Raw genomic sequence first — 14,284 nt, forward strand, 5'->3', positions numbered from 1 at the left:
GCAATTTGCCTCCAATGTCACACTGCTCCAATTTGTGTAGCAGTCTTCCATGTGCAACAGTATCAAAAGCCTTTCTAAGATCCAAATATATAATATCAAAGTTATTCCCTGCATCCAGTTCTTTTGTGACTACATCATAGTATCCAATCAAATTGGTCAGACAAGACCTGCCCTTAACAAAACCATGCTGTGTCTGAGCTATAACTGAATTCTTGTCTAGATGATCCTGCAGTGCTTCTTTAACCAGTGCCTCCCTTAATTTTCCTGGAACCGAAGTTAAACTAACAGGTCTATAATTACTTGTGTCAGCCTTTGATCCTCCTTTGTGAATTGGGGTTACATTTTCACATATCCAGTCCATGGGTACCTCCCCTGAGTCCAAAGAAGCTCTCATAATTATGGCTAGGGGTTTGCTTACTTCCTCTGCTGCCTCCTATATTAACTGGATAGATCCCATCCACCCCGGGTGCCTTTTTTATGGTTATCTTCAACAATTTCTCCTCCACTTTCCTCTCAGTTATTAGAAAATCATCTAGCTCACTGCCAATGTTTACTTCACCTACAACATTCCCCTTCCTGAATAACTCCTCATGTGTGAATGTAGATGCAAAATACTCGTTTAGATTGTTAGCCACCTGAGCTGGATCCTCAACTGTTGAACCATCAACATCCAGTGGACCAATCTGATTCATCCCTTTCCTTCTTGAGTTTAAATAGGTAAAGAACTCTTTTTTGTTTTTCTTTGCATCCTTTGCCAAGGATTTCTCATAATCTGCCTTTGCCTGCCTAATCTCCTTTGTGACTTGGTTACAGACCAACTTATATCTATCATAGGCTTCCATGTCACCCATTAATTTGTATGTATCCCATGCATTTTTCTTCTCTGCCATATGTCTCATTATTTCATCTGACAACCACTTAGGCCTTAACCTTGAACAATATTTCTTGGTTGGTATGTAAAGCCTGGTAGCTTCCAAGATTAGTTCCTTGAATGCTTCCCGTTTTGAATTTGCTGTTGGTAACATCATCAGTTGGTCCCACTGTATAGAATTTAAATACTGTCTCAGACCATCATAGTCGCCTTTACGAAAGCAAAAACCCTTCCCTTTACCTCTGATGGTAGTTACCTCCTTGAGTAAATCCCACTTCAGCACACTGTGATCACTGCCACCCAGTGGTTCCTTTATCTGCAGATTCCTAATGCATGAAGAATCACTACTGATAATCAGATCAAGAGTATTACTCCCTCTAGTTGCCTCCCAAACATGCTGGTGTAGAAAACAATCATCCAATAAATCCACAAAAGCCTTGCTAGCGTGTGAGTGACCAACCCACAAATTCCAGTCAATATCTGGGAAATTAAAATCCCCCATTATAAGACTCTCTGATTTACTGGCCTATTCTATTTCCCTGTACAGTATCTTATTATACTCATCAGAGTCATTAGGCCTATAGCACACTCCTACTCTCAATTTTGATTTACCTATGCTTATGTCACACCAAACTGACTCGACACTGCCCTGTCCATCGATGTCGACTGGCTTCACTTCCTTGGATTTTATGTGTTTTTTAACTAATAGCATAACCCCTCCTCCCTTCCTATCCTGTCTATCCTTTCTGTAGATGATCAGGATATTGCAATATCCTGATCATTCCTCCCCCAACCTTGCACACTTGGATTTCTTCCTCATTCCTTCCTGCCCTGAAGTCCTTTCTTCATGGAAAACACTTTACTGCTGATGGTGAGGTGATTTCTGCTGTCATGGTTTGAAGGTCAGTCAGAGGACTTGTACAAAACTGGCCTGTGGAAGTGTATTGAGAGGTGGCAAAAATGTATCATTTTGTCTGGTGACTATGTTGAAAAAGTGTAATAGACTAGGTTGAAAAAGTGTAATACATGGTGTTTGTTTCAGCCTTATATCACACCACTTCTGAGTGAATACATGTGTTTGACACAACATATGTTGACTTGACTATGATTCTAGCCAACATAACTGCTACATATGGTGCTGTTCTTGTATTCTCTCTTTCTCTCTCTCTCTCTCTCTCTCTCTACATTGTATATTCCTCTAGTCCTATGTAACTGTCCTGGAGTATGCATAGATTTATTTCATCATGGAAATACCGCATATGCTGAAAGATGGACTTCACAGCAGTGCAACCAGAATGTCATCTTCTCTAAGTCATTGCTGCTCATATATGGATTTGATCATGGGAAGAAACCTGTCTTCCTCAAAGTTCTGTGTACATTCTGGAGTACATCACAATGTGAAATTCTATAATGTGGATGTCATTGCTGATATTCTGCTACTCCACTTATCAATCTTATAAAATGCACATTGGCATAATATTCATTTGCAAATGTTTGTGCCAACGTGAATAAGTCTGTAACATCCTAGGTGAGATCACCAAACAGGACAAGTAACGCTGCACTTAATTCAATAATGGCACTGAAATGATCTATAGTTTATAGGACTTTTTTTGCTCCAAATCATGAGAATAAGCTCCTAAACTTTGGCCAAAAGTTGTAGAACATGCAGTAAAACCCTACTTTAACTACATGGGCATAAGGCCTGTCTGTTAAATCCAATTGTCCATTAAACTCAAAAAAGAAATTTATAGTTACTGAAGTTGCTAGAATGTTATGCAAAGCAGTGTACAGGGGAGGGGGACACTACAAAATATAATACTACAAAATACACTACAAAATATAATACTTTTTTAAATATATAATATATATTTCATGTAGCAAAATATATAATGTGCATTTGATCCATTTGAAATTTTGCTGCACTGGTGGCAGTGGACACATACCAAAGTTTATTCAGATGACTTTCTGCTAATGTCCAACCCACTCAGCAGACTGGTGGAACCGATGGTTAGGAAAATCCTGGATTCCAAGTAGTGAAAATATTTCAACTGATGGTATATACCACCAAGCTGAGGTAGTTACATCACCAAGTCCTATCAGGGTGAAATACTTCGTGCAGTAAATGCTGTATATTATTTCTGAAGTCTGTTAAAGCAAGGGTTTACTTTTAAGACATAAAATATATATTTAATCAAAAAAAAGTCCACTCAATCCTAATATAATTTATTATTGAAGATCTGAAACTAATTAACTTACAGGCATAGGCACGTAAGCGAGGTAGATTAGGTGATGCAGGAGGGCTATCTGGACTAGTGGATATTCGCACACCTTTCATATCTGAACGGATGGTAGGACTCTGCTGGACTGTAATGTTATGGCGGAAATCTGTATTGAAGAGATATTAAACAGGGATGATAATTTCAATGACTTTCAAAAACTTATAGAAAACTAGATGTTTACTAATTTTTTAAGATATACTATATAACCTATGAGGCTTTATCAAGGTCTACATATACTTTCATTTCTATGAAATTAATAAATAATGCTGGAGGGTGGTGTGTTAGGTGGCAAGGTTAGTAAACATACACGATGTTGGGAAATGTTTCTATTGGGAAAAAAACACAAAAACAGTTGAAAGTTACAGATTATGCTTAGCATATGAATGAATTTGGGGTATTGCTCAAAACATCACAGGCAGATATTGTTGGGATATCAGAGACATGGTGTCACACAGATATAAGGAATGCAGAACTGGAATTTGGGGAGTACAACGTCTACAGAAAGGATAGACTGGATAGGAAGGGAAGAGGGGTTATGCTATTAGTTAAGAAATACATAAAATCCAATGAAGTGAAGCCAGTGGACATCGCTGGACAGTGCAGTGTCGAGTCAGTTTGGTGTGACAAGCATTGGGAGATCAAAATTGAGAGTAGGAGTGTGCTATAGGCCTAATGACTCTGATGAATATAATAAGAAACTGTACAGGGAAATAGAGTGGGCCAGTAAATCAGGGAGTCTTATAATGGGAGATTTTAATTTCCCAGATATTGACTGGAATTTGGGGGCTGGTCACTCACACACTAGCAAGACTTTTGTGGATTTATTGGATGATTGTTTTCTACATCAGCATGTTCGGGAGGCAATTAGAGGGAGCAATACTCTTGATTTGATTATCAGCAGTGATTCTTCATACATTAAGAATCTGCAGATAAATGAACCACTGGGTGGCAGTGATCACAGTGCGCTGAAGTGGGATTTACTCAAAGAGGTAACTACCATTAGGGGTAAAGGGAAGGGTTATTGCTTTCGTAAAGGCGACTATGATGGACAGACAGTATCTAAATTCTATACAGTGGGACCAACTGATGATGTTACCAACAGCAAATGCAAAATGGGAAGCATTCAAGGAACTAATCTTGGAAGCTACTAGGCTTTACATACCAACTAAGAAATATTGTTCAAGGTTTAGGCCTAAATGGATGTCAGATGAACTGATGAGGCATATGGCAGAGAAGAAACATGCATGGGATACATACAAATTAACACATGACACAGAAGCCTATGACAGATATAAGTTGATCTGTAACCAAGTTACAAAGGAGGTTCGGCAGGCGAAGGCAGATTACTAGAAATCCTTGGCAAGGGATGCAAAGAAAAACAGCAAAGAGTTCTTTACTTATGTAAACTCTAGAAAGAAGGGGATGAATCAGATTGGTCCACTTGATATCGATGGGTCAACTGTTGATGATCCTGCTCAGGTAGCTAACAAACTAAAGGAATATTTTGCATCGACATTCACACATGAGGAGTTACTTAGCGAGGGGAAAGCCAGAGGTGTATTCAACTCTAGCAGTAAGCTAGAGAATCTTGTAATAACTGAGAGTAAAGTGGAGGAGAAATTGTTGAAGATAAACACAAGAAAGGCACCCGGGGTGGATGGGATCTATCCAGTTATATTAAAGGAGGCAGCTGTTGTTGTTGTTTGGTTTTTAGGAGCATTAGCAACTAAGGCCATATTGCTCCAGGATATGCGGTGGTCATTCCTTAACCTTTCCGCATCCTCCGTATTTGGTGGTGACGGGCTCGAACCCCGGTCTAATCAAGAAGCGTGTGCTACGCACTGCTGCTCCTTCCCACCTGGCTACGGAGGCGCCTAAAAAAGGAGGCAGCAGAGGAAGTAAGCAAACCCTTAGCCATAATTATGAGAGCTTCCTTGGACTCAGGGGAGGTACCCACAGACTGCAGATGTGCAAATGTGACCCCAATTCACAAAGGAGGATCAAAGGCTGACACAAGTAATTATAGACCTTGAGTTTAACTTCTGTTCCAGGAAAATTAATGGAGGCACTAGTTAAAGAAGCACTGCAGGATCATTTAGACAAGACTTCAGTTATAGCTCGGACACAGCATGGTTTTGTTAAGGGGAAGTCTTGCCTGACCAATTTGATTGGATACTATGATGCAGTCACAAAGGAACATGATGCAGGGAATAACTTTGATATTATATACTTGGATCTTAGAAAGGCTTTTGATACTGTTGCACATGGAAGACTGCTGCACAAATAGGAGCAGTGTGACACTGGAGGCAAATTGCTGCTGTGGATAAAGGGGTGGCTGAGGAGGAGAAGACAGAGTGGTAATCAATGGACACTGCTCGTCGTGGACTAATGTTATTAGTGGAGTCCCTCAGGGCTCAGTGTTGGGTCCATTATTGTTTTCTGTATTCATAAATGATATTGATGATGGTATATCAAGCTTAATGTCGAAGTTTGCAGACGATACAAAGGTAGGCAGGGTTGTCAAGGACACTACTGACACTATGCTGCTGCAACAGGATCTGGAAAGGTTGAGCAGATGGGCTGAGAGGTGGCAAATGAAGTTTAACATTGACAAATGTAAAGTACTACAAATGGGAAACAGCAACCCCAGAGCAAGTATCAATTCTGTGGTAATACACTGACAGTGGTAGAGAATGAAAGGGACCAGGGGGTGGTTGTGCAGGCAGATATGAAGTTCTCTGAGCAGTGCAGGGCTGCAAGAGTAGCTCATGGTGTATTGTCAATGATATACAGGAATTTTTCTAGCAGGGATAAGGAGGTGATTATTCCCTTGTATAAGGCAATGGTCAGGCCACACCTAGAGTACTGTATACAGGTCTGGAGGCCTCATTTCAAGAAGGATGTAGAGCTGCCGGAACGAGTACAGAGAAGGGCAACAAGATTAGTGAATGGAACAAAGGGGTGTTCTTACGAAGTAAGGCTTAAGTTTTGCAAATTACAGTGTCTGGAGACTAGGCACCAGCGAGGTGATCTGATAGAGGTGTATAAAGCCTTGAATTGTTTGAGCATGCTCAATGCTGATGGGATTCTTCCTCTCGCTCAGAATAATCACCTGAGAGGGCATAAATTCAAATTGAGGAAAGACAGATGTAGGATAGACTTGCGGAAATTTGCCTTTAGCCAGCGGGTGGTTGGTTGGTGGAACAGACTTCCATCCCTTGTCGTGGAAGTTGATAGCCTAAATAAGTTTAAGGCTCAGCTGGACAGGTATTTTGAACGAACAGAGGGGTGAAGTGGAAGTGGTTTTTTTTTTTTTTTTTTGGCTGATGCTGCATAATCTTGCTTTCTTGCATCAAATGCCTCTACTAATGCTATACAAACTCCAAATAGGAAATTATGGATGACACCCATACCATCAATAAAGAGTGGAGTGGAGTAATGTATTGTATACCCTGCAGGAACTGCAATGTGGATTGTATCAGCTGATCCGTCATCAAATGCCTCTACTAATGCTAAAAAAAATATATATATATGATGCTTGTAATTATAATTATTATTATTATTAGCTATGCAGGGCACTTGAGTTAAAAAATGTCCAAGAATCAGGCATTGATCTTGAATGTGCTACATGTGACATTGCCTAAAACACTGCTATTGCACAAGGCTACACTGGGCCTATTCTCATTCAGCCTCCAAGTGATTATCATCTGTTTCGACCAGTAATCAGGTTTTAATGATGAAGAATTCTTCATCACTAGAACTAAAACTACACCACTACTCCATAGAATTCTAACTAGCAGTGATTGAAGTACAACTAACATCAATGGGAAAATATCTCTGACTAGTAGGAGAGCATATTGTGAAGTGACCAGCAGTGAAAGACTGTGCAACAAGTTTTCTTGGAAAGAGAAGCATATGTAGACCCTAAAAGTCTCTCATAAAAGCAGTTTAAAATTGCAACCCAAAATTTCATTTTTTTTTTTTTTTTTTTTTTTTATCTACTGATGTTCTGAAATTCAATTTTAGAATGTTTGAACACAAAACTATATCAATAGCTCTAAGGACAGTAAGAAGCATGTGCATATTTGGGGATAATACTAATGATGTCTACAGTGTTGATTTAACAAAAAGTAACAATAATGGGAAACAATTTATTATTAATTGTTTCATTTTATTTTATTTTATTATTCATTTTATTATTAATATATATATATAAATAATAAAATAACACTATCATATCACATGAAAATTCTTAATAAACAGATTTTATTAAACTGATAAATAATACTTATATATCAATAAGTAAACACACACACACACACACACACACACACACACACACACATACACACACACACACACACACACACACACACACACACACACACACACACACACACACACACACACACACACACACACACACACACACACAATAAGGGGCTTAGAGGGGAACAGGCATTCTATGTGTTAACAGACACAGTCAAACATTGATGGATCCAATATCTTTCTATTTTAGAAGATTTAGGAGAAGTCCAGTTGGCCTGCCTCCCTAAAATCCACTCATGCACACCTTCTCGATGGTAAGCCCTATTAAGTCACTTTGGTGGCAACAAATGTATACAGTGGTTCTCTTCAAGATTCCTGGTCAGCATGAAGAGGTAAAGATCAAACCTTCCAGCACTTTATGACAACATGACAAAACAAATGGACCTCTGTCCACAGAAGCTTTCGCTATCCCTTGTACGGTAGCGAGAGGATCACAGTGGAAGCAGAGGGTGCTAAGAATCTCTGGATATGGCTAGGCTGTCATGCACGGACACTGAACTTAGCCTGTTACAATGTGAGATCACTCATCAGTAAAGATAGGATATTAGAGCTGGAAAAGGAATAAGAAAACGTGAATAGGAATATCATCAGCTTGGCTGAAAGAAGAAATGAATCAGTTATAAGTTTATCAAATGAAAATCTGCTGTACAACAATGGAAACAGGGAAAAGAGTATAGGTGGAGTTAGTTTTGGTCAATAAAGATATAAAAAACATTTTGGAATTCAAAAGTACATCACAAAGGATGTCAGGATTACTATTCAGGATTTCGAGGAGGTACAAACTAAAGATTATAATGATATATGCATCAATATCGAGCCACAATGATGAAGAGGTTGAAGAAATACACACCGAACTTGAAAGATTTCTAGATGAATGGAAAACTCACTACACCATCATTATGGGGGACTTCAATGTTAAGCTTGGAAATAGACAAAACAGCACAGAAGGAGAAACTATATGATATTTTGGAATTGGTGAAAGAAACTGAATGAGTATTTGGAATCTACATTCACACATGAGGAGTTATTAAGGAAGGAAAATTCCAGAAGTTTATCAAACTGTAACAGAATGCTCAATGATTCTGTAATAACTGAGAGCAAAGTGGAGGAGAAATTGTTGAAGTTAAACACAAGGAAGGCACCTGGGTGGACGAGATCTATCCAGTTATAATAAAGGAGGCAGTAAAGGAACTAAGCAAACCCTTAGCCATAATTATGAGAGCATCCTTGGCTCAGGGGAAGTCCCCATGGACTGATGATGTGCAAATGTATCCCCAATTCACAAAGGTGGATTGAAGGGTGACAAGTAATTACAGACCAGTTAAACTTCTGTTCCGGGTAAAATAATGGAGTCACTGGTTAAAGATGCATTTCAGGATCATCTATACAAGATTGTAGCAGTAATTCAGACACAGCATGGGCTTGTTAAGGGAAAGTCTTTTCTGACCAATTTGATTGGATTCTATGATGCGGTTACAAAGGAACTGGATGCAAAAAATAATTTTGATATCATATATTTGGATTTCAGGAAAGCTTTTGACATTGCTGTGCATGGAAGACTACTGTTCAAATTGGAGTAGAATGATATTAAGGGTAAATTGCTACAATGGATAAATGGGTGTTGAGTCGGAGATGTTGTTGTTGTTGTGTTTAACGACACAGGCTGCTAGGGCCATATTATGTCTTTCTAATGATGAATATGGAATATTAGCTTAATTGTGATAACTATATTTTATGATATATTCCTATACGATTTAGGAAAGTAAATAGTTCTTTTTGATTAAAATCATCTCCCAGAATCTGTAATAATTTTATTGAAGACTTTATGAGAGCTTGAATGATAGGGTGGATGCCCTCGAAGGAAATAAATTGAGGGGCCCATCAAGCTCTCAGCCGCCCACATCAACGCCAGAGCTTGCACTTGGTCATCAGGCAACAAAGAGGCAGCCCCCTAGGCAGAATGCGCTGGTCCCACAGGAATTAGTAGTTGTTGGTGACTCTATTGTCAGAGAAGCGGGGAACATGCTTTGCAAAAAGGATAGGTGGAATAGGACCAGGGTATGTCTGCCAGGGGCAAAGATTAATGACGTTGTAGAGCGGATATCATCTTTTAAGGGCAAAAAAGGTGATATAGTTGTACACGTTAGCACTAATGATATTAAGAGTAGGAGACTGGCGGAATTACTTAGCAAGTACAGGTCACTGTTGAAAAAAAAAGCCGTGAATTAGGGTTGAATTTGAAAGTGTCTGCAATTCTGCCCAGACATGATAGGAGGGAGTATATGATGAGAGCCTTGTCGATCAATTCGGCCCTGGAAAGATTGTGCAAGGCTCAAGGGGTAGAATTTTTTTCAGCTGGACTGTACTTGTTAACAGGAGAGATTGCTTCTACAGGGATCGGATACACTTAAATAGAAAGGGTGCAAGAATTTTTGCTAATGCTGTCGAGGCACAGTTAGGTGGGTCGGAAAACTGCTAGTTGGGGGGGATACAAGGACTAATAGATTAACAGTAGCCACTGGCAGAGGTGGAAGTGATTCTTGCACTGCTTCTATTGAAATGAGCAGAAGCCTGAAAAACAAGATGCAGGATATTTCAGAGACGGCTGGGAGTCATTGCGGTACAAGTAAACACATGGGTTGTGTTAGGGTAGCCAAGAATAGAAACAGGTGCATGTACACATGCGTGTACACCAATGCTAGGAGATTGGTAAATAAATTTGATGAATTTGAGGTATTCTCAAAACATCAAAGGCAGATATTGTGGGGATTTCAGAGACGTGGTGTCACACAGATATAAGGAATGCGGAACTGGAATTTGGGGAATACAATGTGTATAGAAAGGATAGACAGGACAGGAGGGGAGGAGGGGTTATGCTATTAGTTAAGAAACACAAAGTCCAAGGAAGTGAAGCCAGTCGACATCGATGGACAGGGCAGTGTCGAGTCAGTTTGGTGTGACATAAGCATAATGAAATCAAAATTGAGAGTAGGAGTGTGCTATAGGCCTAATGACTCTGATGAGTATAATAAGATATTGTACAGGGAAATAGAGTGGGCCAGTAAATCAGAGAGTCTTATAATGGGGGATTTTAATTTCCCAGATATTGACTGGAATTTGTGGGTTGGTCACTCACACACTAGAAAGGCTTTTGTGGATTTATTGGATAATTGTTTTCTACATCAGCATGTTCGTGAGGCAACAAGAGAGAGCAATACTCTTGATCTGATTATCAGTAGTGATTCTTCATGCATTAAGAATCTGCAGATAAATGAACCACAAGGTGGCAGTGATCACAGTGTGTTGAAGCGGGATTTACTCAAGGAGGTAACTACCATCAGAGGTAAAGGGAAGGGTTTTTGCTTTCGTAAAGGCGACTATGATGGTCTGAGGCAGTATTTAAATTCTATACAGTGGGACCAACTGATGATGTTACCAACAGCAAACTCAAAATGGGAAGCATTCAAGGAACTAATCTTGGAGGCTACCAGGCTTTACATACCAACTAAGAAATATTGTTCAAGGTTTAGGCCTAAATGGTTGTCAGATGAACTAATGAGACATGTGGCAGAGAAGAAAAATGCATGGGATACATACAAATTAATGGGTGACATGGAAGCCTATGATAGATATAAGTTGGTCTGTAACCAAGTCACAAAGGAGATTAGGCAGGCAAAGGCAGATTATGAGAAATCCTTGGCAAAGGATGCAAAGAAAAACAGAAAAGAGTTCTTTACCTATTTAAACTCAACAAGGAAAGGGATGAATCAGATTGGTCCACTGGATGTTGATGGTTCAACAGTTGAGGATCCTGCTCAGGTGGCTAACAATCTAAACTAGTATTTTGCATCTACATTCACACATGAGGAGTTATTCAGGAAGGGGAATGTCGTAGGTGAAGTAAACATTGGCAGTGAGCTAGATGATTTTCTAATAACTGAGAGTAAAGTGGAGGAGAAATTGTTGAGGATAAACATAAAAAAGGTACCTGGGGTGGATGGGATCTATCCAGTTATATTAAAGGAGGCAGCAAAGGAAGTAAGCAAACCCCTAGCCATAATTATGAGAGCTTCTTTGGACTCAGGGGAGGTACCCATAGACTGGAGATGTGTAAATGTAACCCCAATTCACAAAGGAGGATCAAAGGCCGACACAAGTAATTATAGACCTGTTAGTTTAACTTCGGTTCCAGGTAAATTAATGGAGGCACTGGTTAAAGAAGCACTGCAGGATCATCTAGACAAGAATTCAGTTATAGCTCAGACACAGCATGGTTTTGTTAAGGGCAGGTCTTGTCTGACCAATTTGATTGGATACTATGATGTAGTCACAAAAGAACTGGATGCAGGGAATAACTTTGATATTATATATTTGGATCTTAGAAAGGCTTTTGATACTGTTGCGCATGGAAGACTGCTGCACAAATTGGAGCAGTGTGGCATTGGAGGCAAATTGCTACTATGGATAAAGGGATGGTTGAGTGGCAGAAGACAGAGAGTGGTAATCAATGGACACTGCTCAACGTGGACTAATGTTATTAGTGGAGTTCCTCAGGGTTCAGTGTTGGGTCCATTGTTGATTTCTGTATTTATAAATGATATTGATGATGGTATATCAAGCTTAATGTCCAAGTTTGCAGACGATACAAAATTTGGCAGGGTTGTTAAGGACACTACTGATGCTATGCTGCTGCAACAGGATCTGGAAAGGTTGAGCAGATGGGCTGAGAGGTGGCAAATGAAGTTTAACATTGACAAATGTAAAGTACTACATATGGGAAACAGTAACCCCAGATCAACATATCCACTCTGTGGTACTACGCTGACAGTGGTAGAGAATGAAAAGGACCTAGGGGTAATTGTGCAGGCAGATATGAAGTTCTCTGAGCAGTGCAGACGAGCTGCAAGAGTAGCTCATGGTGTCTTGTCAATGATAAAAAAGAATTTTTCTAGCAAGGATAAGGAGGTGATTATCCCTTATATAAGACAATGGTGAGGCCACACCTTGAGTACTGTATACAGGTCTGGAGGCCTCATTTTAAGAAGGATGTAGAGCTGTTGGAATGAGTACAGAGAAGGGGAACAAGATTAGTGAATGGAACAAATTACAGAGTCTGGAGACTAGACATCGGCGAGGTGATCTGATAGAGGTGTATAAGGCTTTGAATGGCTTGAGCATGCTCAATGCCGATGGGATTCTTCCTCTTGCTCAGAATAATCACCTGAGAGGGCATAAATTCAAATTGAGGAAGGACAGATGTCGTATAGATGTGCAGAAATTTGCCTTTAGCCAGCGGGCAGTTAGTTTGTGGAATAGACTTCCATCACTTGTTGTTGAAGTCGATAGCCTAAACAAATTTTTTTTTTTTTGGCTGATGCTGAATAAGCTTGCTTTCTTGCATCATATGCCTCTACTAATGCTAATGCTAATACACCGACGTTATGCGATAGGTGGGTCCGACAAAAATCGCTTAAGTCGAATTTGCGTAAGTTGGGGTACAACTTTGCATATAAATACATATAAATTTTGTTTAATTGGGACCAAGGACTAACAAAAACACTAGTTTAGAAGAAAAATATTTAATAAAATTGCAGTGTTTTGTACATATTAATACAAAATATGTATTAAAAAATAAATGAGTTACGTAAAAAAGTTATTTCGATGTCGATGGCTTCATATAATCTAACAAATTCGTCTGACGACACAGCGCCTTCTTTTTTTCACGCAGAATTTTTTCGTAGCAAGCTAATAATTTTTTTATACCTTGCTTTGTAGGTATAACGCGTTCTTCGTTGGAGTCTATGTTTTCTAAAATTTTTAAGCCCTTTTCAATTGAGCTGAGACCACTCAAGCTTGCAATTGTCATGAGCTTTTCTGGTGGAACTGGGTCTGAAGTGTCGGATACTTCAGTGATGTTTTACTCACGCATCTGTATGAGCTCATTCATTGTCAGCTCCTGACTATGTGAATCCAACAGCTTGTTGACATCATCACCATTGACTTCCAAATCTAATTGCCTTGCAAGATTAAGAACTTCTTCTATTACATGAGCGACATGATCAGTTTCTGGCGTTGTTTTCATTCTGGTTTTGAAAAAAAATGGACAAAGTTACTTCCAGACACCATTCAATGTTTTTTTGTGAGTTTCATCCCAAGATTCTTCAATGATTCTTACGGCATCTAAAACATTGAATTGTTTCCAAGTCTTTAACAGATATCTAACTATTTTGTCTCAGCTTCATTCAGACGTGCAAACGAACGCCTCGTGTAGTAAGCCTTGAATGTTTTGATGACTCCCTGGTCCATCAGTAGAAGCAAGCTGGTTGTGTTTGGAGGAAAAAACACAACTTTCACACGTGGGTCGAAATTAATTAGGATGGCAGGAGGGTGACCGGGTGCATTGACTTCCAAATCACTGGTAAGCTAATTTTAGATATACACCAAACGAAAAAATCAAGAACCCTGTAACTCTGAGTTCGCGTAAGTCAGGGTATTACTGTACAGGAATTTTGCTAGTAGGGAAAAGGAGGTAATTATCCCTTTGTATAATGCAATGGTCAGGCCATGCTTTGAGTACTGTGTACAGGTCTGGAAACCTCATTTTAAGAAGGATGTAGAATTGCTTAGGCGTGTACAGAGAAGGGCAACAAGATTGGTGAGGTGAACGAAGGGGTCCTCTTACCAAGAGAGGCTTAAGCTCTGCAAATTGCAGCGGTTGGACACTAGGCACCTGCAAGGTGATCTGATTGAGGTGTATAAGGCCTTGAATGGGTTGAGCACGCTGAATTCTGATGAGATTCTTCCA

General features: G+C 39.5%; 1 protein-coding gene across 1 annotated transcript in view; it reads right to left on the reverse strand.

Annotated features, from left to right (window-relative positions):
- LOC150085097 (mitogen-activated protein kinase kinase kinase 10-like) overlaps positions 1 to 14,284 on the reverse strand; it is a 275,293-nt gene that overhangs the window by 80,064 nt on the left and 180,945 nt on the right. The window contains exon 6 of the mRNA XM_090376779.1: positions 3,128 to 3,256. Coding sequence (XP_090232905.1) covers positions 3,128 to 3,256 — 129 coding nt within the window. The remainder of the gene's footprint in view (positions 1 to 3,127; positions 3,257 to 14,284) is intronic.

This window comes from Mastigoproctus giganteus, chromosome 6 (genome assembly GCF_048544385.1).
Source record: "Mastigoproctus giganteus isolate SK-2022 chromosome 6, ASM4854438v1, whole genome shotgun sequence".
Lineage (NCBI taxonomy): Eukaryota > Metazoa > Arthropoda > Arachnida > Uropygi > Thelyphonidae > Mastigoproctus > Mastigoproctus giganteus.